This window comes from Panulirus ornatus, chromosome 11 (assembly GCF_036320965.1).
Source record: "Panulirus ornatus isolate Po-2019 chromosome 11, ASM3632096v1, whole genome shotgun sequence".
NCBI lineage: Eukaryota > Metazoa > Arthropoda > Malacostraca > Decapoda > Palinuridae > Panulirus > Panulirus ornatus.
This window is the reverse complement of record NC_092234.1, coordinates 45,773,012-45,791,663: the sequence shown is the minus strand read 5'-3', so window position 1 is coordinate 45,791,663 and position 18,652 is coordinate 45,773,012. Positions and strand designations below refer to the sequence as shown.

At 43.3% G+C, this 18,652-nt stretch overlaps 1 protein-coding gene across 3 annotated transcripts in view; it reads right to left on the bottom strand.

Moving 5' to 3' along the window:
* Positions 1-4,639: 4,639 nt before the first annotated feature.
* The window catches only part of LOC139751460 (uncharacterized), a 43,153-nt gene continuing 29,140 nt past the window's right edge, over positions 4,640-18,652 (bottom strand). For 2 of the 3 annotated variants that reach the window (XM_071666888.1, XM_071666890.1), the window contains 9 exons: positions 17,246-17,491; positions 16,178-16,316; positions 15,046-15,200; positions 14,384-14,467; positions 12,592-12,736; positions 9,286-9,448; positions 8,194-8,306; positions 6,187-6,439; positions 4,640-5,240 (listed from right to left, as the gene is read on the bottom strand). In XM_071666888.1, the coding sequence (XP_071522989.1) occupies positions 5,050-5,240; positions 6,187-6,439; positions 8,194-8,306; positions 9,286-9,448; positions 12,592-12,736; positions 14,384-14,467; positions 15,046-15,200; positions 16,178-16,316; positions 17,246-17,491 (1,489 nt within the window). In that variant the 3' untranslated portion in view covers positions 4,640-5,049. Of the gene's footprint in view, positions 5,241-6,186; positions 6,443-8,193; positions 8,307-9,285; positions 9,449-12,591; positions 12,737-14,383; positions 14,468-15,045; positions 15,201-16,177; positions 16,317-17,245; positions 17,492-18,652 lie in introns of all 3 variants that reach the window. The other variant, XM_071666889.1, reaches the window with a different exon arrangement.

The following is an 18,652-nucleotide window of genomic DNA, read 5'->3' as shown; positions in this document are numbered from 1 at the left end:
CAAAGCATTGAAATGATAGACGAGTCAGAACGGTCACCCTTCTTAGGGATGGTATAAACCAACTCATGTTCCCAAGATGCGGGAGAAATTCTAGTTTTTAACTAGAAATGGAACAGACGAGTATGCACAGGTGCAAGTTCAAAAAAACACACTCTTTCAGTACACAGGGGATGGATGCCATCAGGATCGTAAGCCTCGCTTTTCGGACAGTCTGGAAAGAGATTACGGGAAGAGGCACAGGATTGGTAAAAGGAGCGGCAGGGGGTGAAGGAATGTAAGAGTCATCCAAGGTGGAGTTAGAGGAGATACGGGAACCAAGGGAGAGTTGCTTTGTCAACGGAAAGGTTGAGCGACAGAAAGTTGCTTGCAATGCCCTTGGCTAAAGACCAGAAAAACCTATTTGGTAGATGAGAAGTCATCACATTTCCTCTGAATGCAGGAAAGCTTTGCCTCACGGATTAACGTACTACTTGCCATCATTTTTATTAAAGAATCAAAAGCGGTATCTTTTATTTCAATTGCCACTATAACAAATCAAAAGTTACACTCATTTGCACATTGTGTAAGTGTAAAGAAAACGAGTTTCCACACGCACTCGTGTAAATACAGAAGCATTTCGTGTTTTGTGTTTGAAGGACAAGATGGCAAGCATAAAAATCTAAACAATGCAGACGATATGCATACGTCATGTCGACAGTGGCGCCATATGCCTCCCTCGAGGACCCACCAAAGGTGAGTATGATACATTCCACACTTGTTCTTGGGCCATCAACAGCCAGTTACCAGTCTCGTCTCACCACAGACGGGAAACCAGTTACGAGTCTCGTCCCACGATAGAAGGGAAACCAGTTACCAGGCTCGTTCCGCGTGGGTTAGACGTAGAAGGTAATCTTTACTCTTTGGTTTTTCATTACTGATTATATCCTCTTTGTTCTCCTTTACGCGGACGGTGTAGTTAGTGTGAAGTGCGGCAAGTGTGGCAGTCAGTGTTTTGGTAACTGGAAACAAAAGTGGGGGAAATGGAGGGATAATCAAAGTACCATTTCTGGGCAGTCTGATCGTGGCCATTGTAGATGGATGAATCACGCATTCAGTGGCAGGATTATTTGCCCTTAACCTCAAGCTAAATTCATCGCCATGTTCGGAGGTCGCTTCTGAGGGTGATGGACTGTGTGGGCTTTATCGAGGTACCGGACTGAAGTGAATGGAAAAGGTAGAAGACCACCTCCACCGCTGCTCCCTCTCCTCCCATACAACACCACCGTCTATTTGCTATTCCCAAGATTATCAAGTAGTGTTAAATCAGTTTTTATTATAGTGTATGGAGAAATCTGTTGATGATGCACCCAAGAGTTTAAATAAAACAGACAGACAGCGATGGTAGACAGTCAATACAGACAGAAGTCTTTATTGACTATTTTGCATATGCAGAAAGATACATTATACATTTGCATATGAACCAATAATTACAGTTACCGTTTAAAATACGTTAGTAACACGACAGTACATTAATGATACTCTTTTTATCTCAAGAAAAATATGTCTGAAAGATAATGCACTTGTGAATGATATATGTGTGTGTTGTTTATTATGTCAAGTTGAACACAGATGGATACCGAAATTAGTCACTGATATTTCTTAAACCGAAAATGACTAATAAATGCAAAACTGAATATAACATTTTGAGACTGTCATCATTATACATCAGTCACCTGATCTCTCGTGGGACATATTTGATGGCTGGGATAATATGTATTGACCTTGGGACATATTTGATATTTGGGATGATATATATAGATTTCAACCACCGTAGATACTTGTCGCTGTAGTTAATTAAGTTGAGAATTTTATAGACAACTGAAAACCTCGTTTCCCGCCTGTCTCGAGTCGATAATCTCACAGTATAGAGGAACTGGTAGTTTGCCGAACGATCGTTAGACTTCGCAAACTACCGGAGGACCATATATATATATATATATTTATATATATATATATATATATATATATAATTTGAAGGCTGGAAATACTTTTTTTTTCTTTGAGCATCATATTACCATATGACCATTTTTACTGGTCCAGAGCTGCAAGACAATGTGTGTTTACGTCTGATGACACAAACAGTGGATAGAATCAATACAGAGTTTGAGGTTTTTAACTGTTAAAGTCTTCACTAGGAAGACATTCGGCAGAAACCACAAGGAGTAAATTGTGAGGTAAGATATCAAACTAGGAAGATACAAAACAGTGATGTTTATTCCACAAACTGTACAAGTTTAACTGACATATATAAATTCATGTTTAACATCTACATATGTTTACAGTTACTTATGTGTACACACCGCACGTGCCTAGGTCTTCACTTTAATACACAAGTATACAAGAGCTACGTGTGTATGTAATGCATTTTTTGTATGTGTTCAGTTTAATACACATATACACAAGATCTACGCATGTATGCACTTTTGTACGACTTCATACATCGTATGTATCAAGTATATTTCTATTGGTTACTGATTTCATGTAGATATCACAGTGGTAAGGTTCTATTATACGACATTATTGCACGTCAGAGAAGTGTAGAGAAAAAAAAAAAGAAGAAAACATATACAGGGGTGGTACATGTCGCAAACATACGTGATTGAAAGCTAATCTTTACAGTAGAATCAATCTACACACACACACACACACAAGCACAAGATTCCAGGTGGAGTACAGTACACCCGTGTACAGAGAAATATATCGCCCATTGACCTTCGCTTTTGTGGGGCTGAAACTCCTTTGTATCACAAACCATTTGTGTAGGGGTGTTTCGTATGCTGGTTTACCGCGGGGGAAATATCCATTTTACAACCTATGTCTTCTCTATCCCTGGGTATAGAGGAAAAAGAATATTGTCCACGTATCTTCAGCCTGTTCGTTGAAGGCCACTAAGATGAGCAGGATACTGGAAATCCCGCCCTCCTGTATTTTCACTCTTTGTTATTGTTGTTTTTTTAAATCAGGAACTGTAGAAGGAGCCAAGGGAAGACTTCTGTTCCTCAAAGACTCTGGTCAACTGTTCCAGATGCCACCTGGTTCACATGGGAAACGGGGTGTAGGTTGTTCCCAGCTTGTCTGGGTATTGTGGTGTGTGTGTGTGTGTGTGTGTGTGTGTTTTGTTAGTATCATGTTGGTTGAGTGAGGTGGAGGGGATCTATGAGCATCGATTATGGAGGTATGAAGATTGGCGTTGCGGTGTGGTCTGGATGAGAAGGGGTGGGTCTAAGTGCTGTTGCAAAGAAGTGAGTGCCGAGCATAGTGAGATGGGACTGTATTGGAAGTATTTTTTTGCATTGTTTTGTAACTGAGTGTGATTGTTCTGCTGGGTAGCTGGTGATTATTCTGAGTGCTCTCTTTTGTGTGGGGGTTGTCACTTTGTTATATTGGCTTTTGACAAGAACACCCGGTAGGTGAGGCGTAGATTAGGGTGGAGTGGATGAATCATTTCAAGACAATACCATGGTATTTCTTTTTCTTGCATAAATCTGTAAATGTTCTGAGGGCGCTTGAAATATATATATATATATGTGTGTATATATGTATATATATATGTATATATATATATATATATATATGTATATATATATATATATATATATATATATGGACTTTGAGTTGATAAATACGATGAAATAAAGCTGTAAGGTGTTCTATGGGGACTTGATTTCTATGTGGCGTGTGAGCTGATGTTCGTAACGTGGGGAGTCAGTGCCATGTGTATGGTCGCTTGTGATACATAGTGTGGCTCACGGTCTAGTGGATGGAGGTGGTCGACCGGACAGGGTTACTGAGCGAGGGAGTGTAGACTGGTCTTGCCTGGAGTTGAGGTGAGTGAGGGTGGAGTTCCGCGAGGATGCAGACGCTCTTATTTGGAGTGAGCAGGTATGCCAGTTGTGGTGGCGGTACGTGTTTACTGTGGCTCGAGTGGTGTTCAGGGGGTGTTGTGGTGTGGCTGTGAGGTCGTGTGCATATGGTTGTGGTAGTGGAGACTTTCACGGTGTAGCGTGTTTGGGGGCTGGGATGATCGTGCAGGTGGAGATTGAAGAAGGTTGGAGAAAGAACTGCTCCTTGGTGATCTCCACTGTAGATTGAAGAGGGTTTTGGAATTGGAGCCTTTGACATGGCTTTTCGGCCTGCTATGAAGTTTTGTCCACCACTTCTGTTTTTTTGCCATCTTTGTAGAGGGTTGTGTCAAGGGAACACTATCGGATTCTTTGCTGATATCTATTGTCAACAGTACATTGTGACACGGGGTGGGGATGTGGTGGGTTGAAGCCAACCAGTTGTGATGGCTGTGGACGCTGTGAAGTGTAGCAGTGATGTGATTTGGGGCCTAAAAGCCTTGTTTTGTTGGTGAGAGGGAGACGTCTTGCTTGATCCTGTTATGGATCAGTTTTCTGAGGAGTTTGGACACAGTAGGAGAAGGAGGAGGAGGAGGAGGCAGGTACTTAGATTTTAGGAAGGGTACTACGCTGGCAAGTTTTCAGACATTAAGGATTTTATTGTGTCACCAGAAGTTGAAGGCACATGTGAGTGTTTGGACTGTACCTACCGTGCAGAAGTGTTTTATTTGGAAGATATATATATATATATATATATATATATATATATATATATATATATATATATATATATATATATATATATATATATATATATATATATATATATATATATTACAAAAGTATTTTCATTACAGTATTTTTTCACACATACAAAACACTAACAGTGGGACCTAATAGGCACTATGTTCATAGTTACTGCTATTTGTAACTGACACCAAGATTCTGCTGAGCCAAACCCGATATTTGTTCGTCCATCAATTGATAAAACCATCCTCACCTCACGCGTCAGTAGACCAGACGATATTCACGTCCAGATAAAGTACCTCAGTCCCTAAAAGGGTTCACGAATGTACCTGAGGTTTAGTGGACATTTCCCCACACTTGTCATCTACTTAAAACACTCGTGGGTCAGTGGAAGAAAGACTGTGGTGTGGAGTGGGTGACTTCAGTGGACTTTATGTTCACGGAAGTGGAGGTCCTGAAGAATGGCGATGAAATACTCCAGGTTTACCTCTTCAAAGTTTGGGTCAGTGGCCATATTGAGGGCAGACGTTAAGGTGGGCTCCGAGATCTGAAGGTTGTAGACCAAGTTGTATGTGGAGGTCACGTGCTGTATCTCATCCGCTGGCATGTATCCTGCAGAAGACGTAAGAAGAAGAAGAAAAAAAATGAATAAAAGTTATTTTTTGGGCAGGTTTTAACATCCTGTGTGTATTGATTGAGCATTTTGTATATTCAGCTTTAATGTACAGGGATTTCTTTCTCGTATCTCGCCTGATGATGATGATGATGATGTGATCATTACACGAAAGTGCACTTGGGAATTTACGGTGTTTCACGATGAGTCTCCTGCATCACGTTCACCGGTCAAGTCCACAGGTCATGAAATGCAGTGACGTCGTGTGTGCTTCTGTGTGTAGGGCATCGAAGTACTAAGTGCATGGTGTCTTCATGGTAGGTGCATAGTGGAAAGGAAAGGGGCGCGACCCTTTTTTGGCTACGTTGAATCGGTGTTTGTAGTGTTGGAGATGATGGGTGATATAACCAGTGCGTAAGCGAGTGAGTGTAGCTCTTGTTTGTCTGGGTTGTGTGGAGTTTAGGACTGAATTGGAAGATCGGTTGCTCAGTGCCTGTCAAGTGTGTTTCAGTGTGTCTGGGATTGTGTCGGTGGTATGTTTGTTAAGGTTGGGGTTGGGAGGGGGGAATCTATGAGTAGAGTTTACTGTTCCAGGTTGTGAAATGTGATGCCACACAGGTCTATTGGTGTAACTCTGACTTCAGGTTTGTTGTGAGGTGGTTGTGTGGTCGAAAGGACCTCCCTCCGTGTTGTGATTGGGGTTTGAAGGTCATGGGAAGGTCGTGATGGAAAAGACTGAAGGAGGAAGGTTTGAGAAGGGAAAACCCCCCGGGGGGTACATTTCCTCTCTTCAAAAAACGTCTGAAATGTGGAGAGGTTGAGACTCTATAGATTTCAAGTCAAGATGATCGTGATGCGAGAGTGTATGATGACCAACACCACACCCACCACCCACCAGACTGGTCCTCACACACACCCACCAGACTGGTCCTCACACACACCCACCAGACTGGTCCTGGTCGGCGTTGTAGACGGCCTGCGCGAGGTACTGGTAATCGCTGCTCCACTTCTGGACATCGAAGTCCGGCTGTGTCTCCACGTCGTCCCCTGCTGCAGGAGGCGCAGGAGGAGGCGCAGTAGCCGCGTACCTCCGCTGGTGTCCAGTGTGCGACTGCTCGCGTGCACTGTGGTCTCCCGCGCTCCCTGCGTCCTCACTAAACCCTTCGTCAGGAAGGAAGTCCGTCCGTGTTTCCAGACGCTGAAGGTAAACATGGTTTGACACACTGGTTAAGAAAATGTCTTGAGTCAAGCCATAGGGGTTGAGTGTGGGGGCCATGCTATGCCTAGGATTCGAACCCATGCATGCAGGTTCGACCCTAGGCTAGCCCGTGCTGACTTATGGTCAGTGATGCTATCCATTGAGCCAATGGAGGCTCGTGAATGTGTCAAGGGGATGGAGTTGAATGGTTTGTTGCTGTTAATTACCATTTGTACCGTGCAGAAGGGGGATTGTGGCTGGTCGAGACCACTAACCATGTGTTGTGGTAGGGTTATGTGGGAAATGGTTGTGGAATGGTTCGCTCTAATGTTGTGCTGCGTGGGTAAGAGTGGGTTATTATAGATGATTTTTTTTTGAAGATTAAATATTTCACTGAGTTTAGACATTGGTGGAAGCTATGATTTATCTGTGTATCAACTGAACCATATGTCTGTCTTTTTTTTTTTTCATTCTTATTCGCCATTTCACGAGTTAGCGAGGTAGCGCCAGGGACAGACGAAGAAATGGCCGCATTCGCTCACATTCATTCTCTATCCGTCATGTGTAATGCACCGAAACCACAGCTCCCTTTCCACATCAAGACCCCACAGACCTTTCCATAGTTAACCCCTACCACCTCACCTGCCCTAGTTCAGTCTATTGACAGCACATTGACCCCTGTATACCACACCGCTCCAATCCCCTCTATCCCTAACACGCCTCTCACCCTCCTGCATGTTCAGGTGTCGATCACTCCAAACACCTTTCATCCTTACTTTCCTCCTTAGCTCCCCATTTTCCTTGTTCCCGCTGCTTCTGCTGTGTATAATCTCTCACTCATTCTCTCCATAAGTCCAATCCATTTCAACACACCCTACTCATCTCTCCCACACACACACATCTCTCTCTTACCCAGTCATTTCCTGCTCAGTCAGACCCCACCTCACACCACACATTGTCCTCATCTCAATTCCTGCATAATGTCACTTCCTTATTTCCTATGTCTGTGACTGTGTCGTTTCCTGTAAGGTAGAGGTAGACAGTGTTTACGTACCTGCATCTCCCTGGTAGAGGTAGAGGTAGACAGTGTTTACGTACCTGCATCTCCCTGGTAGAGGTAGAGGTAGACAGTGTTTACGTACCTGCATCTCCCTGGTAGAGGTAGAGGTAGACAGTGTTTACGTACCTGCATCTCCCTGGTAAAGGTAGAGGTAGACAGTGTTTACGTACCTGCATCTCCCTGGTAGACAGTGTTTACGTACCTGCATCTCCCTGGTAGACAGTGTTTACGTACCTGCATCTCCCTGGTAGACAGTGTTTACGTACCTGCATCTCCCTGGTAGACAGTGTTCACGTACCTGCATCTCCCTGGTAGACAGTGTTTACGTACCTGCATCTCCCTGGTAGACAGTGTTTACGTACCTGCATCTCCCTGGTAGAGGTAGAGGTAGACAGTGTTTACGTACCTGCATCTCCCTGGTAGACAGTGTTCACGTACCTGCATCTCCCTGGTAGACAGTGTTCACGTACCTGCATCTCCCTGGTAGACAGTGTTTACGTACCTGCATCTCCCTGGTAGACAGTGTTCACGTACCTGCATCTCCCTGGTAGACAGTGTTCACGTACCTGCATCTCCCTGGTAGACAGTGTTCACGTACCTGCATCTCCCTGGTAGACAGTGTTTACGTACCTGCATCTCCCTGGTAGACAGTGTTTACGTACCTGCATCTCCCTGGTAGACAGTGTTTACGTACCTGTTGTTGTTGTTGTTGTGGTGGTGTCATGTCCCACGGCGCATTGAGCATCGACTGGTTTTGGAACATTGGCAACAGACCCGTCCTGGCCAGGCGTGGCTGGTGGTTGTGACCTGGGAGCGAGGAAGGGAAGGTGAGGGCGAGTTCTACTCTCTCTCTCTCTCTCTCTCTCTCTCTCTCTCTCTCTCTCTCTCTCTCTCTCTCTCTCTCTCTCTCTCTCCCATCGTAACGTAAGGTGACACACACACACACACACACACCCACACGCACACCTCTGTTCTCTCATCGTAACCCAACTGTGCCATTTCTACTACATATAACACGGCTGTCTGTGCTATAAAACATCTTTTTTCTACACACACACACACACACACATCTAACATCCTCTCTCTGATCTTACACTTTACATGTGGTCTTTCACTGAGCCACGCCTCTTGGGTGCATACAACGTAGATTTACAATTACACAAAGTTTCCATTGTTCACTAACTCAACCAGACGTTACTACGAATAACAATACAGCGTTGCGTAATTACAGCGTCGCGTAAGATACGAGTAACATTTCAGCGTTGCGTAAGACGCGTTCCGATCAAAACGTTTTCAAGATTACGTTTTTTTTTAAGACATTAGAGATTAATGAGTGATTTCATATCCGTGAAGGGAGAGATAGTCCAGAGGGTAAATAGATAGGCTAGGGGGTAAATAGATAGACTGGGGAGTAAAATGATGGGCTAGGGAGTAAATAGATAGGCAAGAGGATAAATATATAGGCTAGGGGTAGATACATAGGCTATGGCTAGATACATAGGCTAGGGAGTAAATACATAGGCTAGGGGGGTAAATAGATAGGCTAGGAGGTAAATAGATAGGCTAGGGGGGTAAATAGATAGGCTAGGGGTAAATAGATAGGCTAGGAGGTAAATAGATAGGCTAGGGGGGGTAAATATATTGGCTAGGATGTAAATATGAAGACGTAAGCTATCGTTCACCATCCGTACTGAGGCTATTTATTTACTGTCTTGTTTCCCTCACTAGGAAGCAGTACATAACATGAAGCACAGTTGTTAATTCATACATATACATATTTACTTACCAAGTGAGACTGTATTGTGTGTCTCAGGGATGACTCTTGTTAAGTAGTTCATGAGAGTTTCGATCTTATAAATACCAGCTCCGGTACGATCTGTTGCCAGGAGGAGCCTTGCTCGTACGTCTGGCGTTAGGTAGATGCCACATTTGGAGAAAGCAACTTCTACCTGAAATGTTTACTCAAAATATAAACATGGTAATATACGTTACACTATAGAGTGTTACTCATGATGTTCCTGGGTTCATATACTATTACTAGGTATAGCGATTGCCCTCAAAGACAGTCATGTGATACCAAAAAATAGCAAAATTTGTGACTGAACTTCATTCAAAAATTTTTTTTGCCCCAGCAGCCATTACTGGCGTGTGTGTGTGTGGCGATAGACAGCGTCATCATCACATAATTTATCTATGACGAGTTTTTGATGATATCTATCAACTTAAAACAACAATTTCAATTATATATCAGGAGTTATTACTCCTACAACACCAGCAATATTTTTAATCACTAATGCGTGTGGTACGTTATGCCAGAACAGGTGGTCCGTTACGCCAGAACAGGTGGTCCGTTACGCCAATACAGGAGGTCCGTTCCACTAGAACAGGTGGTCCGTTCCGCTAGAACAGGTCTGTTACACTTGAACAGGTGGTCCGTTCCACTAGAGCAGGTGGTCCGTTACACTAGAGAGGAGGTCCGTTCCGCTAGAAAGGTGGTTCGTTACACTAGAACAGGTGGTCCGTTCCACTAGAACAGGTGGTCCGTTACACTAGAACAGCAGGTCCGTTACACTAGAGAGGAGGTCCGTTCCACTAGAACAGGTGGTCCGTTCCACTAGAACAGGTGGTCCGTTCCACTAGAACAGGTGGATGGTCCGTTCCGCTAGAACAGGTGGATGGTCCGTTCTAAACTACTGCCAGAGACTCATGTGTTGGGTCATCCCATTTATTCTTATTTCCCCCTTTCTTTGTCCTTGTGCCTATGCCTCTATGTGTCCTCCCTTATATCAACTCTTGCTACCTCCTTTTCAAACATCAATTTTCTCTGCATTTGCCAATTCCACAGACCATCTTCGGACCCCACCAAGTCCTCCTCCACTCGTAAGATAATATCTGCCTCTCATTTCCTCATACTTTCTCTCCATGAAGACACGAGAGATATCTTAATCTACCCAGAAAATATATATAACAAATGAATGCTTGGTTTCTTCCCAGCGAAGGTATATGCGCAGACCAATACCCAATAGCAGTGTGTGTGTGTGTGTGTGTGTGTGTGTGTGTGTGTGTGTGTGTGTGTGTGTGTGTGTGCAGTGGCTACACCAGTGTGTGTGTGTGTGTGTGTGTGTGTGTGTGTGTGTGTGTGTGTACTGCCACTGATGAATGACCTTTCCATACCTCAAAGTTTATAGTCCTCCTTTTCATCACCCAATGACAAGAGTTCAAGAAGAGTTAACTTTGTTATCAGTTCTGATATCTTATCTTTTATTTCCTTGTTATCAGTTCTGATGTCTTATCTTTCATTTCCTTGTTATCAGTACTGATGTCTTATCTTTCATTTCCTTGTTATCAGTACTGATGTCTTATCTTTCATTTCCTTGTTATCAGTACTGATATCTTATCTTTCATTTCCTTGTTATCAGTTCTGATGTCTTATCTTTCATTTCCTTGTTATCAGTACTGATATCTTATCTTTCATTTCCTTGTTATCAGTTCTGATATCTTATCTTTCATTTCCTTGTTATCAGTTCTGATATCTTATCTTTCATTTCCTTGTTATCAGTTCTGATATCTTATCTTTCATTTCCTTGTTATCAGTTCTGATATCTTATCTTTCATTTCCTTGTTATCAGTTCTGATATCTTATCTTTCATTTCCTTGTTATCAGTTCTGATATCTTATCTTTCATTTCCTTGTTATCAGTTCTGATATCTTATCTTTCATTTCCTTGTTATCAGTTCTGATGTCTTATCTTTCATTTCCTTGTTATCAGTTCTGATGTCTTATCTTTCATTTCCTTGTTATCAGTTCTGATATCTTATCTTTCATTTCCTTGTTATCAGTTCTGATATCTTATCTTTCATTTCCTTGTTATCAGTTCTGATGTCTTATCTTTTATTTCCTTGTTATCAGTTCTGATATCTTATCTTTCATTTCCTTGTTATCAGTTCTGATGTCTTATCTTTCATTTCCTTGTTATCAGTTCTGATGTCTTATCTTTCATTTCCTTGTTATCAGTTCTGATGTCTTATCTTTCATTTCCTTGTTATCAGTACTGATGTCTTATCTTTCATTTCCTTGTTATCAGTTCTGATGTCTTATCTTTCATTTCCTTGTTATCAGTACTGATGTCTTATCTTTCATTTCCTTGTTATCAGTTCTGATGTCTTATCTTTCATTTCCGTGTTATCAGTACTGATGTCTTATCTTTCATTTCCTTGTTATCAGTTCTGATGTCTTATCTTTCATTTCATACATTTCCAACGAAAATTGATTTCCTATGTCTGTACTCTTTGAAAGTTCCATTCTCTGTTCCTTTTAATCATACATGACATTAAATTCAGCTTTTGATACTAATCATCAACATCGTGTAACTATAGCTAAAGTGATGAATCAGATGTGGCAACGTTGTGAGGGGATGAATCAGATGTGGCAACGTTGTGAGGGGATGAATCAGATGTGGCAACGCCGTGAGGGGATGAATCAGATGTGGCAACGTTGTGAAGCGGTGAATTAGATGTGACAAGGCTGTGAGGTGATGAATTAGATGTGGCAACGTCGTGAGGCGATGAATCAGATGTGGCAACGTTGTGAAGCGGTGAATTAGATGTGATAAGGCTGTGAGGTAATGAATTAGATGTGGCAACGTCGTGAGGGGATGAATTAGATGTGGCACGTCGTGCGGCGATGAATGAGACAGATGTGGCAGCGTCGTGAGGTGATGAATCAGATGTGACAACGTCGTGAGGGGGATGAATTAGATGTGGCAACGTCGTGAGGAGATGAATCAGATGTGGCAACGTTGTGAAGTGATGAATTAGATGTGACAAGGCTGTGAGGTGATGAATCAGATGTGGCAACGTTGTGAGGAGATGAATCAGATGTGGCAACGTTGTGAAGTGATGAATTAGATGTGACAAGGGTGTGAGGTGATGAATCAGATGTGGCAACCTTGTGAGGTGATGAATCAGATGTGGCAACCTTGTGAGGTGATGAATCAGATGTGGCAACGTTGTGAGGGGGGGATGAATCAGATGTGGCAACGTCGTGAGGAGGCGATGAGTCAGATGTGGCACCACTGTGAGGCATCCGCTACCTGTTGGCCGCTGAGGAAGTCGTTGCGATCGCGATCAAGGTCATACATCGTCCTTCTGAGGTCAGCCATGTTGACTGGCTTGTCTGCCAACTGTCGTTCGAGGTCGACGAACAACTTGCCCTCGTCACGGTCGCTGAACAACACTCTGGGGGTGGACAGAAAACGGGGAGAGGGGTGTGTCTGGGGGTGGACAGAAAACGGGGAGAGGGGGGTGTCTGGGGGTGGACAGAAAACGGGGAGAGGGGTGTGTGTGTGTGTGGGTAGGTCTACGGACCTACGGTGTGAAAATTTCAAGGTCGGGATAAGTGAGGGACACTTTAAAAAGTACACAGAAGTACTGAACAGGTGAGAGAGAGAGAGAGAGAGAGAGAGAGAGAGAGAGAGAGAGAGAGAGAGAGAGAGAGAGAGAGAGAGAGGTGAGTTTATCCTCTGAGTTACACATAGTTTGTTATCCCGTAAACTATTGTGTACAAGTGGTTTACATGAGGTTGGGAAATATAAGGATTGAATTGGAAAGTCATGAAATGAGGTGGAAGATAATCAAATGGATACAGATAAATGGGTTTATTTATAGGATGAGGTGGAAGATAATCAAATGGATACAGATAAATGCTTTTATTTATAGGATGAGGTGGAAGATAATCAAATGGATACAGATAAATGGGTTTATTTATAGGAAAGTTGGAAGGAAGTTCTGGAACTGGTGGTATATAAAAAAATACAGAAATTAAGGTGAACATGAATGATTTTGCACGACCCATCTAGGTGAGGAAGGAGCCTACCTTACAACCCCCCACCTTTCTCTACTGTATGGGAGTTCCCGTAGCACTTCGGAAGTCAGCCAAGTCCACTGCCAGGTCCAGAAGTGTGGTGAAGTCGTGTGTGTGTGTGTGTGTGTGTGCGCGCGCGCGCAGGTCAACCGGGGAGCAGTGAGTGTTCAGTGTTTACTGTCAAAGTTGTATCTTAGGCCTACCAGGTCTTGTTATGTAGTGTGGAATCAGCGTTTCCAATCAGGTCCTTTGGAGTATGGCAGTGTTTCTAAGTGTTTGATTTAGTGCCACATACTTGTTGCTCCCTTAGGGGAGTGGTAGTGTGTTGTGATGTGAGTGTGACTGTAATCTGTGTATGAAAAGGGCTGTGGATGTGTGTGTGAGAGGTGATGGGAGATCGTGTCAGATTAGATTGGAAAAAGAACTTCTCCTTTGGAGTGCTTCACCTGCAGAGCTGAGGGCTTTTAAAAGGTCAAGCCTTTGTGAGTGACTTCGGCAAAGGTACGAAGTTGCTTATCCAATTTTTGTCATTACTGTGAGGGTTGGTGCCATGCATTGTTTGTATGAGGAAGTTTTGGGTACAGTGTCAAAGGCTTTATTAATAGGTATTGTCACTGTGCAAGATAGAGTTGTGGTTTGTTGATGTCATCATTTCCTACAGGATCACTCCTCACACTATATCTTATTCTCAAACATTTCATTTCCAACATATTCACGCTCTTCCATCCCTATTTTTTTTTTTTTTCAAATATCAGTCCTATGTCTCACATCCACATAACACCATCGAGACTGCTATACCATCATACATACCCATTTTTGCCCTCACAGAAAAGGTGTTATGCTCCTGCAGAGCATAACACCTTTTTCAACGACTTCTGGGCCTTGAAAGGGGAGGGCGGATTGATCGCGGTTGCAAATGTGAGAGAGAGAGAGAGAGAGAGAGAGAGAGAGAGAGAGAGAGAGAGAGAGAGAGAGAGAGAGAGAGAGTCAACACACTGTATGGGTCTTGCGTAACCAGTTACCTGTTTCTCAGAGTGACTTTACGAGGATGTTGTTGTTGTTGTTGTTGTTGTGGTTGCGCCACGTCCCCTGGCGCATCTTCGGGTCTGCAGAGAGCAGAGCAGCAGTGAGATTACTGAAGAACAGTGAACATAATAGTGTTATCTCTTCATCTCCGTTTTCAGTGAACATAAATCTGTTATCTCTACTTCTCCGTTTTCTTTCGCATCAGTATGGCTAAGATGGTTGGGAGGTTGGGTGGTGGGGGTATGGACTGACCTCTGATTGGGTAGCTGGGTGAGGTGGGGGTGTGGACTGACCTCTGATTGGGTGGGTGGTGGGGGTGTGGACTGACCTCTGATTGGGTGGGTGGTGGAGGTGTGGACTGACCTCTGATTGGGTGGGTGGTGGAGGTGTGGACTGACCTCTGATTGGGTGGGTGGTGGAGGTGTGGACTGACCTCTGATTGGGTGGGTGGTGGAGGTGTGGACTGACCTCTGATTGGGTGGGTGGTGGAGGTGTGGACTGACCTCTGATTGGGTGGGTGGTGGAGGTGTGGACTGACCTCTGATTGGGTAGGTAGGTAGTGGGGGTGTGTGACTGACCTCTGATTGGGTAGGTAGGTGGTGGGGAGTGTGGACTGACCTCTGATTGGGTAGGTAGGTGGTGGGGAGTGTGGACTGACCTCTGATTGGGCATGGGTGGTGGAGCCCTCAGAGCCTCCATCCTGGACTTCGTCAGGTAGCTCACCATCTCTTCGTAACGTACCATAGACACGAGGTCGCCAGCTTGTCCAAATTTCTTACAAAGATTCTTCTGTCCTTCCTCACTCAGATGCACCTGGGGGGAAAAAAGAAAGAAATAATATGTCTTCATCATTTAAGAAATATATCAAGAGTAACAATAACTTAGAGAGAGAGAGAGAGAGAGAGAGAGAGAGAGAGAGAGAGAGAGAGAGAGAGAGAGAGAGAGAGAGAGAGAGAGAGAGATAATAATGCATTGTGTTCACCAAATCTTGCTTGATGAACAATACTGTTCTGTTTCTCTCTTCGCACACGCACACACACACACACACACACACACACACACATACACACACACACACACACACACACACACACACGTACACCCACTAGACCATTGTGTGTGTGTGTGTGTGTGTGTGTGTGTGTATGTGTGTGTGTGTGTGTGTGTGTGTGTGTATATGCCATCTCTTCCTTCTTGAGGTACTACATATACTGTCACTGATGCTACAGACTCACAGAGACTTTCATAATTGTTAGCAACGGTAAAGCCAAACTTGTGTTCATGGTGAACATGTCAACCAGTCCTGTACGACATCTGCACCTTCTCTTTATGTAATAATCAGTGAGTCTACGAAACTCTTACAATATACAATATATTAGTGATGAAAAAGCTTATTAATCATGCTTTTCTGTGATATAAAACACTTCTAAAAAAAATACCACACATCTCACTACATATATTTAGTATTACCCCTAGTTACTTCATATGCCTGGCAGTGGGGCAGCGTTAAGAAAACAGATGCGAAGCTCAAATAAGAAATGTTATTTATATAAGTTTTTGTTAAATCATATTGTACTTGATATTAATAACAATCTCAAGAATATGAGTTTGTAAAATACCTGAGAATCTCCTGCAAACAGGGCTACTAGAGTGAAAAGAATTAAAGTTTTAAACCTAAAGACTTAATAGGTTTTTTTGAAGGTAGCTAGGCTATGCTTTCGCAGCGTACATGATGATTTCTTCTTAGGTAAATATCCTTTCTACTTAATGTAGTGGGGGTTATTACTCACCTGGAACTTCCTGATGGTTCCTTTCACAATGTCTGTGGACAAGATGCCGTCTCTGTCGCGATCTTGTGCTCGTAAGTTTATAAGTAACGCCTGTATACCACGTTCAGGTAGACCTTTGACCACTCGTAGTATTTCGTTTCTGTAAACATGGCAAAAACTCAATATTCTCCTATTTACCGGAGGGATAATATGAATATCTGGTCAACATTAGATCACTTGATGGTCATTCTTCAATATTATAACATTCAGAGGAAGAGATGAGTTTATGATGATAAGATATGGGAGAAAGTTTGATTTTTGTATGGGGTAATTTTCGTACACAGTCGTGTGTCTGTCTGTCTGTCTGTCTGGTAATCAGTCTGTCTGTCTGTCTGTCTGTCTGTCTGGTAATTAGTCTGTCTGTCTGTCTGTCTGTCTGGTAATTAGTCTGTCTCTCTGTCTGTCTGGTAATCAGTCATGGTATTATTTCCTAATCATCTATCAGTCCTTGCTCCCTAACTTATAATTAAACTGCTATTGTCTTTTTTTTTCACATCTACTCTACAAACAGCCATTAGAAAATATCCATTTCAAATCAGTTCTAAGGGTATTGAGATGGTAATTAAGATAGCTGACAAACCAGTACAAAATATAAAGAAATGTCACTAGATTCAGCAACGTGAATATTTATTTTTTTTTTATATATAAACTGTGTAGTGAATTATTTGTATTGTTAAACAAGGGCCATATTTTATAGGATATTCGGCAAGGGTTTGCTGAACACTGACAGAATAACACAGAAAGAACAACAAATAATTTAGTAAAGAGTGGAAATGTCAGGAAAAAAAAAATATAGATAAGAATATTTCCTTATAGATCCTATATGATTATTAAATAATTTGATCCATGTTTCTATACTCATAGTTGAATAGTTATTCATGATATCTAACAGGCCTAACTTATACTTAAAAGAACATTAATTCCAGTGGATAAATCTTCATCATACACTGGTCACATAACAGTAAACATTGACCGTAAAACTGATGTATGCAAATGAGAAAGACACAAAAAATGGAGTCACTGTCTCACTTAAGAGAAATATCATCCAGTTCTGAGAGAGAGAAGTCCTCATCTCTCCTCCTGCTGGTGTCTTTGATGGGAGGCAAGACAGAGAAGTTCTCTCCCCGGCCGCCACCTCCTGCAGGAGGAGGACCCGGGTGGCTGTAGTGGTCGCTGCTGCTGGTGATGTTGTCGAAGGTGGAAGTTGCCCGCGCCTTCTGCCGTACCACCAGGGGCACGCCGCTGGGTGACACCGTGTGTACTGTAGGATGTGCCCTGTGGGTGAAGGAGGTTAATATTTAACTTCGTGCAGTGACCAGAGTGTTAAGTTCGCGCAGTGACCAGAGTGTTAACTTCGTGCAGTGACCAGAGTCTTAACTTCGCGCAGTGACCAGAGTCTTAACTTCGCGCAGTGACCAGAGTCTTAACTTCGTGCAGTGACCAGAGTCTTAACTTAGTGCAGTGACCAGAGTGTTAAGTTCGCGCAGTGACCAGTGTGTTAACTTCGCGCAGTGACCAGAGTGTTAACTTCGTGCAGTGACCAGAGTGTTAACTTCGTGCAGTGACCAGAGTCTTAACTTCGTGCAGTGACCAGAGTGTTAACTTCGTGCAGTGACCAGAGTGTTAACTTCGTGCAGTGACCAGAGTGTTAACTTCGTGCAGTGACCAGAGTCTTAACTTCGTGCAGTGACCAGAGTGTTAACTTCGTGCAGTGACCAGAGTGTTAACTTCGTGCAGTGACCAGAGTGTTAACTTCGTGCAGTGACCAGAGTCTTAACTTCGTGCAGTGACCAGAGTGTTAAGTTCGCGCAGTGACCAGAGTGTTAACTTCGCGCAGTGACCAGAGTGTTAACTTCGTGCAGTGACCAGAGTGTTAACTTCGTGCAGTGACCAGAGTGTTAACTTCGTGCAGTGACCAGAGTCTTAACTTCGTGCAGTGACCAGAGTGTTAAGTTCGCGCAGTGACCAGAGTGTTAACTTCGCGCAGTGACCAGAGTGTTAACTTCGTGCAGTGACCAGAGTGTTAACTTCGTGCAGTGACCAGAGTGTTAACTTCGTGCAGTGACCAGAGTCTTAACTTCGTGCAGTGACCAGAGTGTTAAGTTCGCGCAGTGACCAGAGTGTTAACTTCGCGCAGTGACCAGAGTGTTAACTTCGTGCAGTGACCAGAGTGTTAACTTCGTGCAGTGACCAGAGTGTTAACTTCGCGCAGTGACCAGAGTCTTAACTTAGTGCAGTGACCAGAGTCTTAACTTAGTGCAGTGACCAGAGTGTTAAGTTCGCGCAGTGACCAGAGTGTTAACTTCGTGCAGTGACCAGAGTCTTAACTTCGTGCAGTGACCAGAGTCTTAACTTAGTGCAGTGACCAGAGTGTTAAGTTCGCGCAGTGACCAGAGTGTTAACTTCGTGCAGTGACCAGAGTGTTAAGTTCGCGCA